Source organism: Dicentrarchus labrax, unplaced genomic scaffold (assembly GCF_905237075.1).
Source record: "Dicentrarchus labrax unplaced genomic scaffold, dlabrax2021, whole genome shotgun sequence".
Taxonomy (NCBI): Eukaryota; Metazoa; Chordata; class Actinopteri; family Moronidae; genus Dicentrarchus; species Dicentrarchus labrax.
In genome coordinates, this window is record NW_026136713.1 from 23,630,620 (window position 1) to 23,655,336 (window position 24,717).

The following is a 24,717-nucleotide window of genomic DNA, read 5'->3' on the forward strand; positions in this document are numbered from 1 at the left end:
TTTCACATTAAGACAATCTTTTTATTCATGTGACCTGTTTGATCACATGATGTTTGTAAACCAATGAATACACAGAAAAAGACCCATGTGACCAACAATCATCAGAAGAAAATCTGATTTATTTTACTTTTACAAAAACAAAGACGACAAAAACTACAAAAACTTCAAACTTCCTGCTGCTGATTGGCCGAGCTGCTCTATGACGTCATCATACGAGGAGCGATGCTCATCGACATCAACTCCTGGAAGAGGAGCTTACAGGCGTACGGCATGCGGACCAGAGAGATCTGATGGACAGACAGTCATAATAATAATCATCCAAAACTAATACAGAATCAATACAAAGTTCAACTAGAATATTTGGATTTCATCAAGTGATTGCTGCTGCTTGCAAACACAACTTCAGTCTACAGTCTCAGATACCACCCAACATCTGTCCAAAGCACTGACCTCTGCCTCATATCTATAGCACTGACCTCTGTAACTTAGTACTATTGTCAAATGGACTGAGAGACAGTTTGTGTCAAATTATTGGACTTCACTAAAACATGAAATAAAGTTAGACAGTGCCGACCTCCGCCCTGTGCTCTGTTACTAAGTATTATTGTGGAGCTACTGTCAGTAGAATAAATGGACAGTACTGACCTCCGCCCTGTGCTCTGACCTCCGCCCTGTGCTCTATAACTAAGTATTATTGTGGAGCTACTGTCAGTAGAATTGTATGAAATGTTACACACATGTAATTTACTTTTATGTACATCTGCAGACACGGTCACTAATTACAGAATTACACAATAATTATCCTTAGATAACTGATCTTAAACTGATTATTGATCGCGTTACCTGTATCTTGTTGCGATTAGTTATTGATCCTGTTTACCTGTGTCTTGTTGCGATTAGTTATTGATCCTGTTTACCTGTGTCTTGTTGCGGCAGCCTCGGCACTCATACGTGTGTGTCCGTGTGTTGGCGATGGCCATCAGTCCACACAGGTTACATACGTGAACTTGATACGGGTCAGATGCCTCGAACAGACGCTCTCTGAGGAACTGTGCCGCTCCGTGAGCGATCTGACAGTCACGCTCCATCTCCCCGAACCGCAGACCGCCATCACTGTGCAACAGACAGGTGAGTCAGTCAGGTAAGAAAGACAGATAACACAGACAGGTAGGCGGGCGTCTCACTCACCGTGATCGTCCCTCCATTGGCTGCCTGTTGAGGATCTGGACGGGGCCCCGGGCCCTCGAGTGGATCTTATCGTCCACCATGTGCTTCAGACGCTGATAGTAAGTCGGACCGATGAAGATCTGAGACGTCAGCTTCCTCCCCGTAAACCCGTTATAGAGAACCTGATGACAGATCAATAATATTGACAACTGTTTTATGAAACATTGGTATTTACCTGATGTATTTATAATCAATAATAAAACAAATTGATTCGCATAAAAGGCGACAGGAAACCCTGTGAGACTGACAAGCCCTCCACAGTCACAATGACAAATAAGAATTGGTGACAAATAAGAATCAATAATATTGATCCATTGGTGACACAGACGTGTTCGGGTAGAATATCTGAAGGCATGCACTGGGAGAGAGGAGGGGCTCAGGTGAAGCATCTGCCATTATCAATCTTATTGATTTTAAATCATGACATCACACACACAGGGTTCATGACAAGTGAAACAGGAAGTAGTGACCTCATTTCCTCTCAGATGGTATCCGTATTCAGACAGCAGGTTTGACACTTTCTGCACGTTGACAGCGTCATTAAATGGTGTGGCGTCGCCGATCTCCCCTTTGTTTGCAGAAACCTGAAACGAGCAATGTTTAATAGTGTACTATTCTATTATTATTTATACTTTCTAATGATATTACTGATATATAAGTATTGATTACTACCTTGCCCTGCAGACACTCGATCAAATGGCCGACTGTCATTCTGGATGGGATGGCGTGAGGGTTGATGATGATGTCAGGTGTAATTCCCTCACATGTGAACGGCATGTCCTTCAACACAGAGACGATAAATAAGATGGATGATCAGTTGGTGACTATTTCTGATTGTAACTGACGACATTCAGAATGAAATGACAAGTCTACCTCCCTTCTTCTGACTTCCTGCTTACCTCCTGTCTGTACTGGATCCCGCAGGTTCCTTTCTGTCCGTGTCGACTGGCAAACTTGTCTCCGATTTGAGGAATCCGGACCGAGCGAACCTGCATGAAAGAGGAAGCTCATCAGAAATAAAGACTTGAGCTGTAGGTGTTTTACTGTCAGGTGTCTCAGGTGTGGTGTGGCGTCTTCTCACCCTGATCTTGCAGAACTTGTAGCCCTCCTGGTTCAGGGTCACCATCACCTGGTCCACGATGCCAGTCTCACTGGTCCTCAGAAAGGTGCTGCAGTCTCTCTTGGTGTAGCGTCGGTTGGTGCTGTCCAGCTCGTCGTCGTTCTCCGGCAGCGTCACCGTCTTCCCGATGATCACATCCTCGCCAGAGACACGAACGCCTGGCGCAATGAGCCCATCATCGTCCAGCTTGTCATAGATGGCGTGTCTCATACCTAAGGACAATTTTAAATTGTTCTCAGTCTGACACAAGTCAACTCTGCCCTCAAATGATATCAACACCTGTGACTGGATGCTGCTATCACACCCGACAGGTGTGAACTACAACAGGAAGTCAGATGACAGTCTTTATGGTTCTCACCCTGGCAGGTTTCACGTGTCGGCTTCTCAAAGATCTCCTCCTGATCAAAACCTTTCTTAGACTCCTGCTCTTTGTATGACCGATAGAAAACCGACCTGCAGGGTGAAAAACAGCTTTATACACAGGAACTAATACTCAGATTACAGCAGTAACTGCTACTCTGGTGTAGCAGTAAGTAACTGACCTGAAAAAACCTCGATCCACTGCCGACCTGTTCATGATCACAGAGTCCTCCTGGTTGTATCCAGTGTATGAGGCAATTGCCACAATGGAATTAATACCTGAAACACGACGTTTCAGTTAGAGAATCACAGAAGAACTCTACCTGACAGTAAGCGAGCAGGTCACCAGAAAGTTTCTGTAATTAGAAATTAACATGCTGACCATATTAAACACCTGAAGAACATCATGGCTCTTAACCTTTATAACTGAAACTTACTGAATTTATTCGCACTGAACTCTCATCATCTAGTGAGTGTTTTCTGTCCGACAGTACAGATGAGTATTACCTGCAGGGAGCTCTCTGAAGCGCAGGTACTCCATGGATCGGGTTGTGACCAGCGGTTTCTGAGGGTAGTACAACACATGAGCCAGTGTGTCCATTCGCACATGGAAGTTGGTGATGTAGACGCCCATGGCCTGTTTACCCATAGCAGATTGGTACGTGTTCCTGGGAGACTGAACAATGAGAACAGACAGACATTAGAACCACTGATCTCCTGATCCCACGTTGATTGGGTTCAGGATTCTCAGAGAACTAATGCTGTAAATTGTACAAGGAACCCTCTAACCTGGGGAATTAGAGAAAAAAACCCAAAAATGGGACCAAAGTATCAGAGGATTGTGGCAACACGGACCTTTTCTCTTGTAACACAGGAAGTCTCTTACTGCTGCACTGCTGCATATACTAACTGTACTAGCTGCTATTAGCTAGCTAGCGGTCCTATTAGCTGTCTGTACCCGGACCTGGAAGCACAGGGGGAGTTTAAGTACTACTATCGTAGCAGCAGAGGGAACCAGCGTGGAATACTGCCGGGGAGCGGGGCCCAAATGAGCCACAGAACCAGAGCAGGGCCCGAATGTGCTACTAGTTGAAAATCTTTCGTTGGGGGCAGCCTTACAGGCTAGCACTCCAATCCTTAGGGCGGTGCATGCTGTTTTTTCTGTACGTCCCAGAAAATTCAACCTAAACTATAAAAAACATAAAATCTGTCTGGGCCTCAACAGGAAAAACAGTAGCAAGGTGATTCACAGAGGCTCGAACCAGAACTCTGACTGCATGAAAGTCAGGGACAGCCGGGAGAGGAGAAGAGTGAAGCGGCTCTCCACGCAGCAACTACTGGGGCGGTGAGGACTGGTGTAGCACACACGCATGGACAAATATATCAGCAATCAGCGATTGTTGGACTGACGGTGGCCAGTGAGAAAATTCAACCAACCCTACTGGTAATAGTCGTCCAGTGTTGAGAGGGATGGATGGATGGACAGAAGATAGATGAGCGGTGCCTCTGGCAGTCAGGAAGAGTTCGTAGAACCATACTTACAGATAAATGTTAGTTTGTACCTGGTTGTGGTCGGGGAAGGGAATGATGGAAGCACAGACTCCAAGGATCATGGACGGGTGGATCTCACAGTGCGTGTAGGTGGAGCAATAGGCCACGCCCTTCTCCTGGAGGTCATCAGGGGTCATGGCGAGCATCACCGTTTCCTCCTCCAGAGTGTCGATGTACTCCACCACACCACTCGCCACCAAGTCTTGCCAGCTAACAACCACAAACAAACACACAAAGACAAACTGGAGAAATCAACAGACTACAGGAACAACTGACAGTCTACAGTAGACCAGTAAAACTAGTTTACAATAACCTTTAAATAACAGAATTGTTTTAGTGTAAAGAAGTAGATTCTGAAAACATTAATGAACATTTACAGAACAGATGATCTACAGCCTGAGATCTGTCTCAGTTTCTCCACATTCAGTCAGTCTGCTGTCATAACAATGATGTATACGTTCACATAGGTTTTGGCAAATTCAAATTTCCCAACCGGCTTTAGTCTGAATCAATTTAAAACTGTATTCCCCGTCTTCAAACTAGTCAAAATAAACAATTCATGAAAATATTAATAGTATATAAATAGTTTTTACTCCGACTCATTTTGGAACCATATAGTATTTTTTACTTTACTTTGGACAAACGAGTCAGTGTATTTTAATGAAACATTGGATTTAATGACTTTTCTGTAATTTTCACGCTTTGAAAAGTCATCCAGTGGATCTGACCCTCAGTCGGGCTTGTCAACTGATATACTCTACTTCCTTTAGTTGTCTCACCTGTAGTTGTTGTACTCCCTCTCTTTCAGTTGGTCAATGTGTCGTCTTTTCAGCAGTAGTTTCTGTTTCTCGACAATCAGCAGTGGTCGACAGATTCGTCCAGCGTCTGTGTAGATTCTGATCTCTCGCTCTCTGATGTCTCTGATCATCGACACCTGAAACGTTCAGCAGCAGCAGGAACACTGAGCTACCACTGACTTACATACTCTGTGTGCCCATTGGTTGTGGATACAATGTTAGCACCATTGTAGGCATATTTTACCAGGATTAGCTAAATACTGGACTGGTTGTCAGTGTGGATATGACTAATGTTAAGGTTAGACACATAGTTTTCCATTATAAATAATGAATAGGCTCTGGTTACCTCGGACACGATGATGTCCATCTGTCTGCGGAGTTTCCTCAGCGTGTTCATCAGCTGTTCAGGATCTTTGTGGATTCCGACCCAGCAGCCGTTCACAAAGATCTTAGTGGCACTAAAACACAAATAAGACCAAATATAAAATCACATGTAATCTAAATGTTTGATTATTGATTTTCCATGTAACACTGCAGTATTCATTCTGGAGATTTGGTTGATCCTGTTTTTATTATTGTGACAGAGTGATGCTGCCCTCTGCAGGTCACGTTGAGACATTCATCACTCAAATAAAGACAATGTGAATCAATCAGTACTCTGCAATGGCAGCAGGGGAGATCTCCTCCAGGTTCTCCATACTCCACTCCTCCAAAAACTCGAGGATGGGGGACGGCTGAGAGCCCACAGAGATGTAGGCCATGAGGGCCAAATTCTTCACCAGACCCACAGCGTGACCCTATAACACAGCCGCGAATAATCAGTTATTCAATACGTCTGATAGCTTTTAAATCAGCTCCTGCAGACTCACACTCGTCTCTTGAATTAAACTGGATTAAGATCAGATGGTCAGATAACTTTTTTGTATTGTCACACATTTGTGCGGTCCTGTGTGTTTTTTTGGGGGTGTTTTTACCTCGGGGGTCTCAGCCGGACACACCATTCCCCACAATGTGTTGTGCAGCTGTCTGGGTTTTGCCAGTTTTCCGTCTCTGCCGATGGGAGAGTTAACTCGGCGGAGGTGGGACAAAGTGGAGGCGAAGGTCAGACGGTTCAACACCTTCAGGAAGAACAATAAAAACGGACGAGATTTAGACCTCCGGACATCCAGATCCTCACCAACAGGGACAGACTAAGACCGCCTCACAGCTTTAACTTCTGCAGGCAGCTGTTCTCACCTGTGACACTCCAGCTCGGGCCTGGTGAGCCTTCTTCACATCACCCCAGTTTCCAGTAGCCAGTGAGTACTTCAGGCCGTCTGAGATGATTCGGGTCTTGATGGCGAGCTCCAGATTGAAGTCTTTTCCTCTGTCGATGAACTTCTGAGCGTAAATCCGGATCTCCTTCAGCAGGTTTTTGAACATTCTGAAAACAAAAACATTATTAATTCTTAATATTTCTATTGACACATTATAACCTGATTGAACTGAACCGGAAGTAAATGTATTGAAACATTTTAATATGCAGCAGTATATTAAAATATTAATATCTATTAGTGTGTGTGTTTTTCTGGTGGTTAAAGGTCAATGGTCATATGTGATGACAGTGCGTAGAAGAAGCCCCACCCTCTGAACAGGAAGGCCAATAGCGGCCCGGCGAGGTCCAGCCTCTTGTTGCCGTAGTGATCTCTGTCGTCCAACTCTCGTCTGCCGAGAGCGGCCAGCAGCAACCTGTGGACCATGTACCTGCAAACATTGTAATACACATCATTACTCAGAAATACACACTGTACTACACATTGTACTGCACAGCAATACAATACACAGTGTACGTTATGCAAATCAACATATTTCCCCAATCGATGGCATTGATTCGCCCCAGCCTTCTTGTCTCTTAGGTGGGACTCACCTGTACAGGTGTCTCTCAGATGGGACTTACCCTAAGAAGTAAGCCTTCTTGGTCTCACAGAAGTCACTGACTCCGACGTGCGGCAGCATCTCTTTTTGCAGAACTTCTTTGGCGTATTTGATTCTTCGTTCTTTTGTCACGCCAGGTTTCGCTCCTCTGGAACCGATAAAGTTCAATGCCACGTTCTGCTCCTGGATCACAAACGCTTCATCCAGAGACGGCTTCACCTGGAAACAAAGTGACATCATAGATGACAGCAGCCCCCTTTTGGGTAAATGTAAATTTTGATCTTTGTTAATTTGTTAATCATAAAATAAGAATACTGTAATGATTTTATCTATTAGGATCCTAAATACTCTCTGCAGTCGGTAAACAATGCTGTTGTGTCTTTGTGTACACTGACCCATCCGCACACATTCATACACGGATGGCTGCAGCTGCAAGGTGACAACTGCACCAGAAACAGAAACTAAGCATTCATACACATTCAGTTCGGGGTTCAGTATCTTGCTCAAGGACACTTCGACATGCAGCAAGACGAGCCAGGGATCAAACTGCCAACCTTAGTGGACGACCCACTCTACCTCTGAGCCACAGCCCCACGCAAAGTTCAAGGATGGGGAGTTCTTAGAGGCTAGTATCACCCACTCTTGTGTGAAATTAAATAGGCCAACATGTATAAACACAAGCATTTATTAAAGGAATAATAAAAGTGAAACATGGGAAAACACACAATATACAATCTAACTTAAAGGGGAATTAAGTAAAGGAAAAGGTGTGTTTCTTAAGTGTTTCAGCTTAACATGACAAAGAGCATAGAGGAGCGTGAGGGTTTGATTTCCCTCTCCTCGTGTGTGCTGAGGTTTACAGCTGAATTTAGGTGTGTGCGTGTGTGTGTGTGTGTGTGTGTGTGTGTGTGTGTGTGTGTGTGTGCTCTTAGATTAACGGCAGTTAAAAGAGAGTTAGTTGCATGCAAAGACACAGTGTCTGTGTGAAGCATAATATTAACTAACATTAACATAGCACTGTCTCAGAGACTATAGTTACAGCTGTAACAGTTAATCAGATCAACAAAACAACAACATAACCTGAATAAAACACATCAGTAACATTAACAGTAATAATAAGTTATCTGAAAAAAAAAAAGTATTTCTGATTCTGAAACTGTCTATGCCGAGTACATTAAGCCATAATAACCAGATAATCAGTATTATTTACTGTCATCATAATGTCATGGCTGATTGCTGTATACAGCGACCTTATTGAACCCTGTCTCTGTGTCTGTGACGTTACTGTAAACCAATGTTTGTGTTCATTAATCCAACTTTTACTACGAGACCACAGAAGAAGAAAACAGGAGGGTTTATCTCCACTTCCTGTTACTCTCTGCTGTTCCCAAGGTTCATTATTAGAAGGTAGGTCAGCTCAGTTTATGGGAATTATTAAGGTTCAAATCCCCTCTGCTCCACACTGTCACACCAAACTCCATTCAAAAAATGGCTGTTTTAAGGAAGTAAAACCTTTATTTCCACCATCTCTCTTCAGTCTACAGACACAATCTGCTCACATTGACTCAGTAACATCATTAACTAACCTGTGAGGAAGAGTTGGACACACACACACTCACTGACTGTCTGTCATTAACTAACCTGTGAGGAAGAGTTGGACACACACACACTCACTGACTGTCTGTCATTAACTAACCTGTGAGGAGGAGTTGGACACACACACACTCACTGACTGTCTGTCATTAACTAACCTGTGAGGAAGAGTTGGACACAGACACACTCACTGACTGTCTGTCATTAACTAACCTGTGAGGAAGAGTTGGACACACACACACTCACTGTCTGTCATTAACTAACCTGTGAGGAAGAGTTGGACACAGACACACTCACTGACTGTCTGTCATTAACTAACCTGTGAGGAAGAGTTGGACACAGACACACTCACTGACTGTCTGTCATTAACTAACCTGTGAGGAAGAGTTGGACACAGACACACTCACTGACTGTCTGTCATTAACTAACCTGTGAGGAAGAGTTGGACACAGACACACTCACTGACTGTCTGTTATTAACTAACCTGTGAGGAAGAGTTGGACACAGACACACTCACTGACTGTCTGTCATTAACTAACCTGTGAGGAAGAGTTGGACACAGACTCCTTCAGTCTTCGGTGTTTGAGTTTTTATTGTTATTGTCTGAAGAGTAAAACTTGTATGGATGATGCCACTAGGTATTTTTTATTTATGTCACTTTTAAAGAACTTTACACCCAAAAGAAGGCGTGGTTGTTCTGATGACAGGAAGGTGAGAGCCCTGTGGGCGGGGCTATCAATGACTCTACCTGTAGATTCTCCTTCAGTATATTTACTGTCTGTCCTGTTAGTGATCACTTCATAATCAATAACTGATAATCAGACTGACCATCTCCATCATCTCGGGGTCGTCAAAGTCGTAGATGATGTGTTCCAGGATGTCTCTGTCCGACACGAAGCCCAGCGCTCGAAACACGATGATGATAGGAACTTCCTGTCTGATGTACGGCAGCGTGGACACGATCCTCTGACCAATCGCACTCTTCTTCACTCCCTGAGAGAGACAATCAATAAGTTAATCAACCACATCTGTCTTCGGATTGATGAGTAATATTGTGTTGGCCCAATGTCAGCCTGCAAACAATCCTTTAGATCCTTTACCTCGTCTGGATGTAACATTATTTTATATGAACAATAAAAATATAATAGGGAAGAATCACCTGTCCTCCTCTGGCCATCATGCTGACCCAGATTGTGCTGGTGGGTCGGGACGAGTTCTCCAAACAGGACCGACACTCTCCTGTGTAGGCGTACTTTGAGTCCTTCTTGGCAAACACGTACACCGTGTTGGTGGCCATCTTTTCCTGAGCGATTAGCACCTGAAACCAGCAGGGGAACCAGGTTGATCAGAAAACCACCAATACTCCAGCTTTGATACTGTTGTGGCATCAGCTATTTTCTTTGGAGTGGTCTGCTGGAGCAGCAGCATCTCAGCAGTCGACAGTAAGAGACTCGACAAACTGATTAAGAAGGCCAGCTCTGTCCTGGGTTGCCCCCTCGACTCAGTGCAGGTGGTGGGAGAGAGGAGGATAATAGCAAAGCTATCATCACTGATGAACAATGTCTCCCACCCCATGCAGGACACCATCAGTACACTGAGCAGCTCCTTCAGTGACAGACTCCTTCACCCCAGATGTGTGAAGGAGAGATATCGTGGGTCCTTCCTTCCTGCTGCTCCCCCACAGCATGCACTGCACGAGTCAGTCACGTTGTTTTCGTTGGAACAGGTAACGCGGCCAGCTACACTTGTAAAAAGGAGACTTATAAATGTTTATGGTGAAAGGAAAGTAACTGTAACTGAGGACTTCCTTGCAAAGTGTTTTTGACAAATGTCCAATAAATGCAGCATGTTTCTGAAGTTTAAAAAAACAATCGTTTGAATAATCGTGACTTCAATTTTGACCCAAATAATCATGATTATGATTTTTTTCCATAATCGAGCAGCCCTACTTATAGATCAGAAAACCACCAATACTCCAGCTTATAGATCATAAAGACTCGATGATGTCACATGGTGCATGATGATGTCAGAGCGTACCTTCTCGGAGCCGTTGATGATGAAATAACCTCCGGGGGTCGAGCGGACACTCATTGAGCTCACAGAGGTCTCGGTCCGTCAGGCCACTCAGCAGACAGTATGTGGAGCGAAGCATGATGGGAATTTTACCAATGAAGGTCTTCTGGTGCTGAGTCTGCAGCTGGTCCTCCCCCTCCTTTATGATGGTCTTTGTGATGTCAACGTACAGGGGGGCCGAGTACCTGCAGGGGTAGAGAACAGGTTAGACCAGGTAAGGGCTGGGTACCGACTTTCAATACTTTTTAAGCCAAATTACATCGATACTACACAGTATCAAAAAAAAGTCGGCAGAGATAGGCTCATACTGATCTACAGAGCTAGCTGGTGCAGCTAACGTGTATCTGTGGGTCAGTTAGTCAGTACAATCATTGTACCGTAACTTATGTTATTTGTTGTTAAAATTAGTAGGTATCAAAAAAAGTATTTTCAGAGTATATCTATAGTATGTTGTTCAGAAACCAGTAATGAAGTCAAGGTATCAGAAAACGATACCCAGCCCTGGACCAGGTGAGACCTACGTAAGGTTTCGTAGTCGGGCTTCATTGGGCATCATGGGAGATGGTGCCCCATCTCTCTCCCAGTGGGTGGGCTTGGACAGGTAGATCTGCTCGAACTTCAGCAGGTAACGAGGCTGAAACAGGAAACGGAGGTCAGAGTGACGTCACAGTGACATTACAACTAAAAGAGGGGGCTCTGGAACCAGATCCTGTCCAGTTCCAGGTGTTGTTCCTCACCGGCTCCTCCACCTCTCCAGAGGTGTGCTGGGCTTCAGCCTGCAGGTCGATTGGTGGAGCATCCTCCACAATCCTCTGCACCGACATCTGGATGAACTCATCGAACGAATCCAGCTGCTGACGCACCAGACCCTTCTCATCAAAATAAGAGCTGGAACACAACAGAGTCTCTTCAAAATAAGAGTTGGAACACAACCAAAAGTACATCTACACTTTTCTCTAACATTGTGTTTTGTGCTGTTACTTCAGCAAAGCCTTTCTCACTCACAGTACAAGTATCTGTTATTGATTAAATATTAACAATCTGCCCCCGCTCTGCCCCTCATCCTCACTGCAGAGACACAAAGGGCTTCGCAGGTAGAGGAAGAGCTGTATGTGTTGTATTGACAAAGTGCTGATCAGCTGATTTGTTGTGTCTTTGTTATGAAGAGAAATGTTTTAGGTAAATATCAGGTATTCAAAATAAAAGTCTGTTAAATTTAATTAAAGAAATGTTTCACATCAGCGAATTTTAGACTCATTAAATAAAACAAACGACATTATTGATGATGATCATGCTCTTCAGTCACAGGTGAAATCCAGGTGAGTTTACCTGATGACAATCCAGCACGCTTCCTGCCACAAATCTGGAGTGATTTCATCCTCCTCTTCATCATACTGATTATCTGACAGACACACAAACATCAGAGACATTGGTGTTTACCCGACTACTTCATCTCAATGGCTGCTGTGAAAAAGGTCTGTTAACTCCCAGAGAAACATAAATATTGATTATGTAAGTACTTTATTGTGTATCAATAATTGTGTAGCATTGGTACCTGAACTGAAGTAATCTGAGTACTTTCTGTGGTTAGCCGTTAGCCTGTTAGCATGCTAGCTGAAACAAAGCACCGCGCCATTAGCATTAACTGCTGTTAGCATGTCGGTCAGTGAAGGTTTTAGATGGAGCTAACCTTAGCCTGTGTTAGCAGCTAACCTTAGCTTGTGTTAGCAACTGTTTCCAGGATGTTAATATGAGCTAACCAATGTTAGCATTCGTTAGTTTGGTGAAGCTAACAGTAGCTAGAAGCTAATGAGTGCCGCTGGTTCATGTTTTAACCTTAATAACGTTTAATCAGTCTGTGTTAATAACGTTTAATCAGTCTGTGTTTAATCAGTCTGTGTTAATAACGTTTAATCAGTCTGTGTTTAATCAGTCTGTGTTAATAACGTTGAATCAGTCTGTGTTAATAACGTTTAATCAGTCTGTGTTAATAACGTTGAATCAGTCTGTGTTAATAACGTTAATCGTCTGTAAACAGCAGCTTACCTTCGTCCTGGTCGTACATCTTTTATCTCCGGATAAAATTAAAATCCACAAAATCAAATTCCGACGTTGTGACGAAAAGCGAACCCCGGAAGTACTATGGAACGTCCGGTGCTCTTCTTCTTTAGTGATCCGGATGCAGAGCTTCTTCTTCTTATAAGATTCCGGCAGTGTAGACGCTGTTAAGCGTATTACTGCCCTCCACAGGTCAGATTTAGAACTAAATTCTCACATACAATCCTGTATCATGCAGAAACTGCAGAACTGCACCGGAGACCAATTTGTATTTCTCACTGTGTCCAAACAAAGATGCAACAGAAAAAGCCTCAACTCCAAGTCCTGTCAATCTAACAAAGAATACCTTTCTCTCTTCCCTATACTTTCTACATTCTAGGAAAACATGCCTTACTGTTTCAACGATCCCACATTCACACAATCCAGAAACATGTTTTCCTACAATGCACAAAGAATCATTGAACCCACAATGACCCAACCTCAATCTACAGAGTTTCACTGAATCCCTACGAGACTGTGAATCACATAAACATATTTTCCTAGCTTTAGGATGTATAGAAAATAAGTGTCTACCCCTGGCTTCCCTTTGCCATCCTCTCTGCCATTCTTTTGTTAAGCCCGCTTTGATTATTTCTCTTAATTCCACTCTCCCCATGGATAAATGAACATCTACTTCTCTGCCTAAGCTTTCCTTTGCAGTGCGGTCCACCTGCTCATTCCCCCTAACCCCAGCATGCCCTGGAACCCAGCAAAAAGTAACGCTGCAAGCAAACCCAATTCTAAAAACCACATTCAAAATGTCATTCATAATGTCAGGACGAGCTGTAGTTTTTCCTGCTCTTAAAGTTTCTAGTGCAGCTGCAGAATCAGAGCAGATAGTGACTTCTTTAGGTCTGGCTTCCTCAATCCACCATAAAGCCCATAGAACTGCCATTAACTCAGTAGTGAAAACAGAGCTTCCATTAGAAATACGTCGACCAATCTTCAACCCAATCTGCTCCACATACACCCCAAAGCCGGCTCTCCCACTAACTGGATCTCTAGATTCATCTGCAAAAACAATTAAAGTACTCTCACTGATTGAATTAAGATGTTCCACTATTCTTGGAGTCACTTTCCTCTTATCTTTTTCCTGAAGAAAAGAAAGCTCAATATTCAATTCAGGCATCACCCAATAAGGCATAGGTAGCCATCTTGTGTGCTCTACATTACCTCCCTGTTCCAAGCCCAGCTTCTTAGCCCACTGGTTTACAATGACAAAAAAAATATTATATTTATTATCTACTATCTCTTGTAACAGACACCTTGCTGGAAAGGTATGACTACACCCTCTAAGTTTAACCCAGTACTGTAGCCCTAACTTAATGCGCCTTAACCATAAGGGCATTTCTCCCATTTCAACAAGCAGGGCAGGGACTGGGGAAGTTCTAAAGGCCCCACAACAAAGCCTCAATGCCTTTGCATGCACCACATCTAACTTATCCAGAACAGTTTTAGAAGCAGATCCATACACAAAACTCCCATAATCAAGAGCAGATCTGATTGAGGCCTGAAAAATTACCAACATCGTCTCCCTCTCAGCCCCCCACTCACACCCAACCAGACTTCTCATAACATTTAGAACTTTTCCACATTTCAGCACAATTTTATCTACATGCACAGCCCAAGTCATACGCTCTTCAAACCATACACCCAAAAATTTAAAAACCTTTACCTTCTCCAATAAAGACCCATACATATACAGCCCTTTATTAGGTAACTTTCTTTTAAAACCAAATACAACGTATTTAGTCTTAGATGCAGAAAATTTGAAGCCCCATGTGTTCCCCCATTCCTCTATAGACAATAATACTCTTTGAATCTGTTTTAAAACAAACTCTACATTACGCCCTCTTTTCCAGATGGAAAGACGAGAAAGCACAAGAACTCCAGGGAAGAAGTGAAGTTAGTAACATGCATTAATGGAACATGAATGAGTGCAGAAAGAGAGAGGAAGGGAGGAGCTCAGTGCACCATGGGAAATCCCCCGATTGTCTAGGCCTATAGCAGCATAACTAAGGGATGGTTCAGGACTCACCTGATCCAGCCCTAACTATAAGCTTTATCAAAGAGGAATGTCTTAAGCCTACTCTTGAATGTGGTGAGGGTGTCTGCCTCCCGAACCACAACTGGAAGCTGGTTCCACAGGAGAGGAGCTTGGTAACTGAAGGCTCTGGCTCCTGTTCTACTTTTAGAGACTATAGGAACCACAAGTAGCCCAGCATTCAGAGAACGTAGTGTTCTAGTGGGGTAATAGGGTACTATGAGCTCTTTAAGATATGAAGGGGCCTGACCATGAAGAGCTTTATAGGTGAGGAGGAAGATTTTAAATTCTATTCTACATTTTACAGGGAGCCAATGCAGAGAAGCTAGTATGTGTCTAACTTTTGTAATATTACGTAAATGAAAGAAGGCAGTCCTAGAGGTCTGCTTTATGTGGGAGTTAAATGACAAATCCTGATCAAAGATAACTCCAAGATTCCTGACAGTGGTGCTAGAGGCCAAGTTAATGCCATCTAGAGTAACTATATCTTTAGCCAGTGAGTCTCTAAGGTTTTTGGGGCCAAGAATAAGAATTTCGTTTTTTTCTGAGTTTAACATCAGAAAATTGCAGGTCATCCAGGATTTTATGTCCTTAAGACATGTTTGTAATTTAGATAATTGATTAATTTCATCGGGCTTGATCGATAGATATAACTGCGTATCATCTGCATAACAGTGAAAGTTAATGGAGTGATTCCTAATAATGTTGCCTAAAGGGAGCATATATAAAGTAAATAGTATTGGTCCAAGTACAGAACCTTGTGGAACTCCATGACTAACTGTAGTATTTATTGAAGATTCATCGTTAACATGTACAAACTGCGAGCGATCTGATAAATATGACTTAAACCAGCTTAGTGCGGTTCCTTTAATGCCAATTTGATGCTCAAGTCTCTGTAAAAGAATATTATGATCAATGGTGTCAAATGCAACACTAAGATCTAATAATACAAGTACAGAGACAAGTCCATTGTCGGAAGCAATCAGAAGGTCATTATTAACTTTAACCAGAGCTGTCTCTGTGCTGTGATGAACTCTAAATCCTGACTGAAAATCCTCAAATAAACTATTGTTATGTAGAAAGTCACACAACTCTTTGGCGACTACTTTCTCCAGAATCTTAGAGAGGAAGGGGAGGTTAGAAATCGGTCTATAGTTGGCTAAAAACCCCGGGGTCAAGAGTGGGCTTTTTAAGAAGGGGCTTAATTACAGCTACTTTAAAGGACTGTGGTACATATCCTGATAATAAAGAAAGATTAATCATATCCAGTAAAGAAGTGCCAATTAAGGGAACAACTTCTTTAAGCAGCCTAGTTGGGATCGGGTCTAATAGACAGGTTGATGGCTTCAATGAAGAAATGATTGAAGTTAACTGATGAGGATCGATAGCAGAAAAACAGTCTAAATATATATCTAAGTTTACATTGGCAGAAGTCCCTGAACTGATAACTGTTGATGGCAGTTGGTGATTAATTTTCTCTCTAATAGTAATCATTTTATTATAGAAGAAGCTCATGAAGTCATTGCTACTTAAGTTTATGGGGATATGTGGCTCAATAGAGCTGTGACTCTCTGTCAGCCTGGCTACAGTGCTGAAGAGGAACCTAGGGTTGTTCTTATTTTCTTCCATTAGTGCTGAGTAATAGGCTCCTCTGGCATTACAGAGGGCCTTTCTATAAATTTTAAGATTATTATGCCAAATTGAGCGATATTCTGATAATTTGGTAGAGCGCCATTTCCTTTCAGATTTCCTAGCTATTTGTTTTAACTGGCGGGTTTGGTGGTTGTACCACGGTGCTAGTCTCCTCTGTTTTAATAATTTCCTTTTTATAGGAACGATAGAGTCTGATGTTGATCATAGTGAGCCTGTAGCACTATCAACAAGATTATCAATTTCAGAGGGACTAAAGTTGTTATAGGACTTAAATTCAGACATGGCATTGAATTAAACACTGAAGGAATCTCCTCCTTAAATTTAGCTACAGCACTGTCAGATAGACATCTGCTGTAGGAAGTTTTGCCTAATGGGTTATAATCTAATAGTATGAATTCAAAAGTTATTAAATAATGGTCAGATAGGAAAGGATTATGTGGGAATACTGTTAAATGTTCAATATCAATGCCATATGATAGAACAAGGTCAAGAGTGTGATTTAAACAATGAGTTGGTTTATTTACACTCTGACAGAAGCCAATTGAGTCTATTAATGATATAAATGCGTTACTAAGGCTGTCATTGTTAACATCCACATGAATATTAAAATCACCTACAATAATTACTTTATCTGATTTAAGGACTAAACTTGATAAAAACTCTGAGAATTCAGATATAAAATCAGAGTACGGTCCAGGAGCGCGGTACACTATAACAAATAGAACTGGCTGCAGTTTTCCAGTTTGGGTGAGAAAGACTAAGAACAAGGCTTTCAAATGAATTATAATTTAGTTTAGGTTTAGGGTCCATTAAAACGCTCGAATCATATATGGCTGCTACTCCACCTCCTCAGCCAGTGCCGCGAGGAATGTGAGTATTAATATGACTGGGGGGGTGGATTCATTTAGGCTAACATACTCCTTGTGGTCATAATCATAATCTGATATTAATTCATTCACTAAAACAGCTTTAGAGGACAGAGACCTGATATTTAACAGCCCATATTTCATTCTCTTATTTTGTGCTACTGAGGAGTTGGTTTTAATTTTTATTAGATTTTTATGTTGATCTCCTCTTGTTTTTTATTTCTTTAAATAATTTAGGTGGTCGGGGGACAGACACAGTCTCTATGGGGTTTTGGGTGGGTGACTGTTCTAAAGAAAGCGCAGAGAAGTGTGTAAGACAGCAGCTCTGCTTCCTGGTCCTAACTCTGGACTGTCAGGTTTTAGAAATAAACTTCACCATATTTCTAGATAAGAGAGCCGCTCTATCCAAAGTGGGATGGATGCCGTCTCTCCTAATCAGACCAGGTTTTCCCCAAAAAGGCTTCCAGTTATCAATGAAGCCCACATCGTTTTCTGGACACCACCTCGACAGCCAGCGGTGGAATGACGACATGCGGCTATACATGTCATCCCTGGTCACATTGGGCAGGGGTCCAGAGAAAACTACGGAGTCCGACATTGTTTTAGCATAATTACACACCGACTCCACATTAATCTTAGTGACCTCCGATTGGCGTAAACGGGTGTCATTACCGCCGACGTGGATTACGTGCTACGGTAAGCATACTGACTCATTTCCGGTTTAGTTCCTGCTCTGTGTACACTGTTTGGTGCTGTAGCTCTGTCAGTGAACGCTAAATATAAATTTGTTTTACTCGTTACAGCGGTTATTTTCCCGCTTAACATTTAAACGTAGACTAGTTCTACCTAAGCACTCGGAGTTACTCCTTCTTTTAGCGACTTTTCGCTATTTTCAAAGTTTTTCATACACGCTAGCTTCATTAGCATTAGCAGTTAGCAATGGCTTCTCCCTCTCCCTCTCCTCTGTCCTGCTCAGTGTGTCAGATGTTCAGTTATTCCTCTGCCTCCTTTAATGATAATGGTACATGTATTAAATGTAGTTTATTTACTGCGTTGGAGGCGAGGCTGGAGGTGAGGCTTAGTGAATTATAGGAACGGTACCGCACCAGATATCTTTAGCCGCTATAGTTAGACAGCCCCCAGTAGCCGGTTTGGTCCGACCGAAGGTAGCGTCTGCTAGCCGTCCTCCGGTAGTTCCCCTGGTAGTTCCCGAGCAGCCGGGAAGACAGGGAGGCTGGGTGACTGAGCGAAGGAAGACTAAAACGCCGAAACCCACAGTTCACCACCAACCCATTCATGTTTCTAATACATTTTCCCCACTCAGCGACACACCCGCTGAGGAACCAACTCTGGTTATTGGCAGCTCCATAGTCAGAAACGTGAAGTTAGCGAAGTCAGTGGCCATAGTTAAATGTATCCCTGGGGCCAGAGTGGGCGACATTCAATTCAATTCAATTCAATTTTATTTGTATAGCGCCAATTCATAACAGAAGTTATCTCAGGACACTTTTCAAATAGAGCAGGTCTAGACCGAACTCTTTAACATTAATTACAGAGACCCAACAGTACCACCATGAGCAAGCACTTGGCGACAAGGGCAAGGAAAAACTGCCTGTTAAAAGGCAGAAACCTAGGACAGATCCTCCGGCTCTAGGTGGGTGGTCGTCTGTCTCGACCAGTTGGGGTGTGAGAGAGAGAGAGAGAGAGAGAGAGAGAGAGAGAGAGAGAGAGAGAGAGAGAGAGCGACAGACAGACAGACAGACAGACAGGTGCACAGCAACAACAGTATTGGCAATGGCAGTCAAGCAGGACCATGGCAGGAGGCTCCACCAGGATCCATGAGAACCTGCGAGACGAGAAAGCACAAGAACTCCGGGGAAGAAGTGGAGTTAGTAACATGCATTAAAGGGACATGAATGAGTGCAGAAAGAGAGAGGAAGAGAGTAGCTCAGTGCACCATGGGAAATCCCCCGATAGTCTAGGCCTATAGCAGCATAACTAAGGGATGGTTCAGGACTCACCTGATCCAGCCCTAACTATAAGCTTTATCAAAGAGGAATGTCTTAAGCCTACTCTTGAAAGTGGTGATGGTGTCTGCCTCCCGAACCACCACTGGAAGCTGGTTCCACAGGAGAGGAGCTTGGTAACTGAAGGCTCTGGCTCCTGTTCTACTTTTAGAGACTATAGGAACCACAAGTAGCCCAGCATTCAGAGAACGTAGTGTTCTAGTGGGGTAATAGGGTACTATGAGCTCTTTAAGATATGAAGGGGCCTGACCATGAAGAGCTTTATAGGTGAGGAGGAGTATTTTAAATTCAATTCTACATTTTATAGGGAGCCAATGCAGAGTAGCTAGTACAGGAGAGATGTGATCTCTTTTTCTAGTTCCTGTCAGTACTCGTGCTGCAGCGTTCTGAATTAATTGGAGCGTTTTAATGGACTTATTGGGGCAACCTGATAATAAAGAGTTGCAGTAATCCAGCCTTGAAGTAACAAATGCATGGATTAGTTTTTCTGCATCTGTCTGTGATAGTATGTGTCTAATTTTTCTAATATTACGTAAATGAAAGAAGGCAGTCCTAGAGGTCTGCTTTATGTGGGAGTTAAATGACAAATCCTGATCAAAGATAACTCCAAGATTCCTGACAGTGGTGCTAGAGGCCAAGTTAATGCCATCTAGAGTGACTATATCTTTAGACAATGAGTCTCTAAGGTTTTTGGGGCCAAGAACAAGAATTTCGGTTTTTTCTGAGTTTAACATCAGAAAATTGCAGGTCATCCAGGATTTTATGTCCTTAAGACATGTTTGTAATTTAGATAATTGATTAATTTCATTGGGTTTGATTGATAGATATAACTGCGTATCATCTGCATAACAGTGAAAGTTAATGGAGTGATTCCTAATAATGTTGCCTAAAGGGAGCATATATAAAGTAAATAGTATTGGTCCAAGTACAGAACCTTGTGGAACTCCATGACTAACTTTAGTATTTATGGAGGATTCATCGTTAACATGTACAAACTGAGTACGATCTGATAAGTATGACTTAAACCAGGTTAGGGCAGTTCCTTTAATGCCAATTTGATGCTCAAGTCTCTGTAAAAGAATATCATGGTCAATGGTGTCAAATGCAGCACTAAGATCTAATAATACAAGTACAGAGACAAGTCCATTGTCAGAAGCAGTCAGAAGGTCATTATTAACTTTAACCAGAGCTGTCTCTGATGAACTCTAAATCCTGACTGAAAATCCTCAAATAAACTATTGTTATGTAGAAAGTCACACAACTCTTTGGCGACTACTTTCTCCAGAATCTTAGAGAGGAACGGGAGGTTAGAAATCGGTCTATAGTTGGCTAAAACCCCTGGGTCAAGAGTAGACTTTTTAAGAAGGGGTTTAATTACAGCTACTTTAAAGGACTGTGGTACATATCCTGATAATAAAGAAAGATTAATCATATCCAGTAAAGAAGTGCCAATTAAGGGAACAACTTCTTTAAGCAGCCTAGTTGGGATCGGGTCTAACAGACAGGTTGATGGCTTCGATGAAGAAATGATTGAAGTTAACTGATGAAGATCGATAGCAGAAAAACAGTCTAAATATACATCTAAGTTTACATTGACAGAAGTCCCTGAACTTGGAGAGCCACTGATAACTGTTGATGGCAGTTGGTGATTAATTTTTTCTCTAATAGTAATAATTTTATTATAGAAGAAGCTCATGAAGTCATTGCTACTTAAGTTTATGGGGATATGTGGCTCGATAGAGCTGTGACTCTCTGTCAGCCTGGCTACAGTGCTGAAGAGGAACCTAGGGTTGTTCTTATTTTCTTCTATTAGTGCTGAGTAATAGGCTCCTCTGGCATTACGGAGGGCCTTTCTATAAATCTTAAGATCATCTTGCCAATTTGAGCGATATTCTGATAATTTGGAAGAGCGCCATTTCCTTTCAGATTTCCTAGCTATTTGCTTTAACTGGCGGGTTTGGTGGTTATACCAAGGTGCTAGTCTCCTATGTTTTAAGAATTTCCTTTTTATAGGAGCGATAGAGTCTAATGTTGATCGTAGTGAGCCTGTAGCACTATCGACAAGATTATCAATTTCAGAGGGACTAAAGTTGTTATAGGACTCTGTTAAATTCAGACATGGCATTGAATTAAACACTGAAGGAATCTCCTCCTTAAATTTAGCTACAGCACTGTCAGATAGACATCTGCTGTAGGAAGTTTTGCCTAATGGCTTATAATCTAATAGTATGAATTCAAAAGTTACTAAATAATGGTCAGATAGGAAAGGATTATGTGGGAAGACTATTAAATGTTCAATATCAATGCCATATGATAAAACAAGGTCAAGAGTGTGATTAAAACAATGAGTTGGTTTATTTACACTCTGACAGAAGCCAATTGAGTCTATTAATGATATAAATGCATTACTAAGGCTGTCATTGTCAACATCCACATGAATATTAAAATCACCTACAATAATTACTTTATCTGATTTAAGGACTAAGCTTGATAGAAACTCTGAAAATTCAGATATAAAATCAGAGTACGGTCCAGGAGCGCGGTACACTATAACAAATAGAACTGGCTGCAGTGTTTTCCAGTTTGGGTGAGAAAGACTAAGAACAAGGCTTTCAAATGAATTATAATTTAGTTTAGGTTTAGGGTCCATTAAAACGCTCGAATCATATATAGCTGCTACTCCACCTCCTCGGCCTGTGCCTCGAGGAATGTGAGTATTAATATGACTGGGGGGGGTGGATTCATTTAGGCTAACATACTCCTCGTGGGACAACCAGGTCTCAGTAAGACAAAACATTGAATCCTATTTAAAACTGCTGGCTAAAGATAAACGTAAATACAGTAAGATTGTTATCCACGTCGGCGGTAACGACACCCGTTTACGCCAATCGGAGGTCACTAAGATTAATGTGGAGTCGGTGTGTAATTATGCTAAAACTATGTCGGACTCCGTAGTTTTCTCTGGACCCCACCCCAATGTGATCAGTGATGACATGTATAGCTGCATGTCGTCATTCCACCGCTGGCTGTCGAGGTGGTGTCCAGCAAACGATGTGGGCTTCATTGATAACTGGAAGCCTTTTTGGGGAAAACCTGGTCTGATTAGGAGAGACGGCATCCATCCCACTTTGGATGGAGCGGCTCTCTTATCTAGAAATATGGCGAAGTTTATTTCTAAAACCTGACAGTCCAGAGTTGGGACCAGGAAGCATAGCTGCTGTCTTACACACTTCTCTGCGCTTTCTTTAGAACAGTCACCCACCCAAAACCCCATAGAGACTGTGTCTGTCCCCCGACCACCTAAACTATTTAAAGAAATAAAAACAAGAGGAGTTCAACATAAAAATCTAATAAAAATTAAAACCAACTCCTCAGTAGCACAAAATAAGAGAATGAAATGTGGACTGTTAAATATCCGGTCTCTGTCCTCTAAAGCTGTTTTAGTGAATGAATTAATATCAGACTATGATATTGATTTACTTTGCCTTACTGAGACCTGGTTGTCCCACAAGGAGTATGTTAGCCTAAATGAATCCACCCCCCCCAGTCATATTAATACTCACATTCCTCGAGGCACTGGCCGAGGAGGTGGAGTAGCAGCCATATATGATTCGAGCGTTTTAATGGACCCTAAATCTAAACTAAATTATAATTCATTTGAAAGCCTTGTTCTTAGTCTTTCTCACCCATCCTGGAAAACACTGCAGCCAGTTCTATTTGTTATAGTGTACCGCGCTCCTGGACCGTACTCTGAGAATTCAGATATAAAATCAGAGTTTTTATCAAGTTTAGTCCTTAAATCAGATAAAGTAATTATTGTAGGTGATTTTAATATTCATGTGGATGTTAACAATGACAGCCTTAGTAACGCATTTATATCATTAATAGACTCAATTGGCTTCTGTCAGAGTGTAAATAAACCAACTCATTGTTTTAATCACACTCTTGACCTTGTTCTATCATATGGCATTGATATTGAACATTTAACAGTCTTCCCACATAATCCTTTCCTATCTGACCATTATTTAATAACTTTTGAATTCATACTATTAGATTATAACCCATTAGGCAAAACTTCCTACAGCAGATGTCTATCTGACAGTGCTGTAGCTAAATTTAAGGAGGAGATTCCTTCAGTGTTTAATTCAATGCCATGTCTGAATTTAAGTCCTATAACGACTTTAGTCCCTCTGAAATTGATAATCTTGTTGATAGTGCTACAGGCTCACTACGATCAACATCAGACTCTATCGTTCCTATAAAAAGGAAATTATTAAAACAGAGGAGACTAGCACCGTGGTACAACCACCAAACCCACCAGTTAAAACAAATAGCTGGGAAATCTGAAAGGAAATGGCGCTCTACCAAATTATCAGAATATCGCTCAATTTGGCATAATAATCTTAAAACTTATAGAAAGGCCCTCTGTAATGCCAGAGGAGCCTATTACTCAGCACTAATGGAAGAAAATAAGAATAAGTCACAGCTCTATTGAGCCACATATCCCCATAAACTTAAGTAGCAATGACTTCATGAGCTTCTTCTATAATAAAATGATTACTATTAGAGAGAAAATTAATCACCAACTGCCATCAACAGTTATCAGTTCAGGGACTTCTGCCAATGTAAACTTAGATATATATTTAGACTGTTTTTCTGCTATCGATCCTCATCAGTTAACTTCAATCATTTCTTCATCGAAGCCATCAACCTGTCTATTAGACCCGATCCCAACTAGGCTGCTTAAAGAAGTTGTTCCCTTAATTGGCACTTCTTTACTGGATATGATTAATCTTTCTTTATTATCAGGATATGTACCACAGTCCTTTAAAGTAGCTGTAATTAAACCCCTTCTTAAAAAGCCCACTCTTGACCCAGGGGTTTTAGCCAACTATAGACCGATTTCTAACCTCCCCTTCCTCTCTAAGATTCTGGAGAAAGTAGTCACCAAAGAGTTGTGTGACTTTCTACATAACAGTAGTTTATTTGAGGATTTTCAGTCAGGATTTAGAGTTCATCACAGCACAGAGACAGCTCTGGTTAAAGTTAATAATGACCTTCTGATTGCTTCCGACAATGGACTTGTCTCTGTACTTGTATTATTAGATCTTAGTGTTGCATTTGACACCATTGATCATAATATTCTTTTACAGAGACTTGAGCATCAAATTGGCATTAAAGGAACCGCACTAAGCTGGTTTAAGTCATATTTATCAGATTGTTCGCAGTTTGTACATGTTAACGATGAATCTTCAATAAATACTACAGTTAGTCATGGAGTTCCACAAGGTTCTGTACTTGGACCAATACTATTTACTTTGTATATGCTCCCTTTAGGCAACATTATTAGGAATCACTCCATTAACTTTCACTGTTATGCAGATGATACGCAGTT

The 24,717-nt window shown here is 41.9% G+C and overlaps 1 protein-coding gene and 1 long non-coding RNA gene across 5 annotated transcripts; both read right to left on the reverse strand.

Annotated features, from left to right (window-relative positions):
• Nucleotides 1–98: 98 nt before the first annotated feature.
• LOC127374471 (DNA-directed RNA polymerase II subunit RPB2-like) lies at nt 99–12,813 on the reverse strand. The gene is given in 26 exon segments (XM_051419808.1): nt 99–287; nt 918–1,113; nt 1,189–1,349; nt 1,698–1,811; nt 1,900–2,007; nt 2,127–2,216; nt 2,309–2,559; nt 2,706–2,800; nt 2,890–2,986; nt 3,215–3,383; nt 4,270–4,468; nt 5,038–5,192; nt 5,402–5,513; nt 5,713–5,852; nt 6,030–6,173; nt 6,292–6,478; nt 6,679–6,798; nt 6,992–7,188; nt 9,391–9,555; nt 9,722–9,880; nt 10,600–10,635; nt 10,637–10,820; nt 11,157–11,269; nt 11,373–11,523; nt 11,965–12,037; nt 12,682–12,813. Coding segments are annotated over 26 exon segments (3,525 nt in total). The 5' UTR covers nt 12,701–12,813; the 3' UTR covers nt 99–197.
• On the reverse strand, nt 7,199–9,384 carry LOC127374673 (uncharacterized). 4 transcript variants are annotated; one of them, XR_007887097.1, is made up of 4 exons: nt 9,047–9,384; nt 8,827–8,991; nt 8,721–8,775; nt 7,202–8,665 (listed from the first exon to the last, which is right to left on the reverse strand). It is a non-coding gene; the product is annotated as an uncharacterized LOC127374673 (long non-coding RNA). The 4 variants fall into 4 exon arrangements; XR_007887099.1 differs by lacking the exon at nt 9,047–9,384 and having other exon boundaries at nt 7,199–8,555; nt 8,827–9,029; XR_007887098.1 differs by lacking the exon at nt 9,047–9,384 and having other exon boundaries at nt 7,199–8,610; nt 8,827–9,029.
• Nucleotides 12,814–24,717: the final 11,904 nt, after the last annotated feature.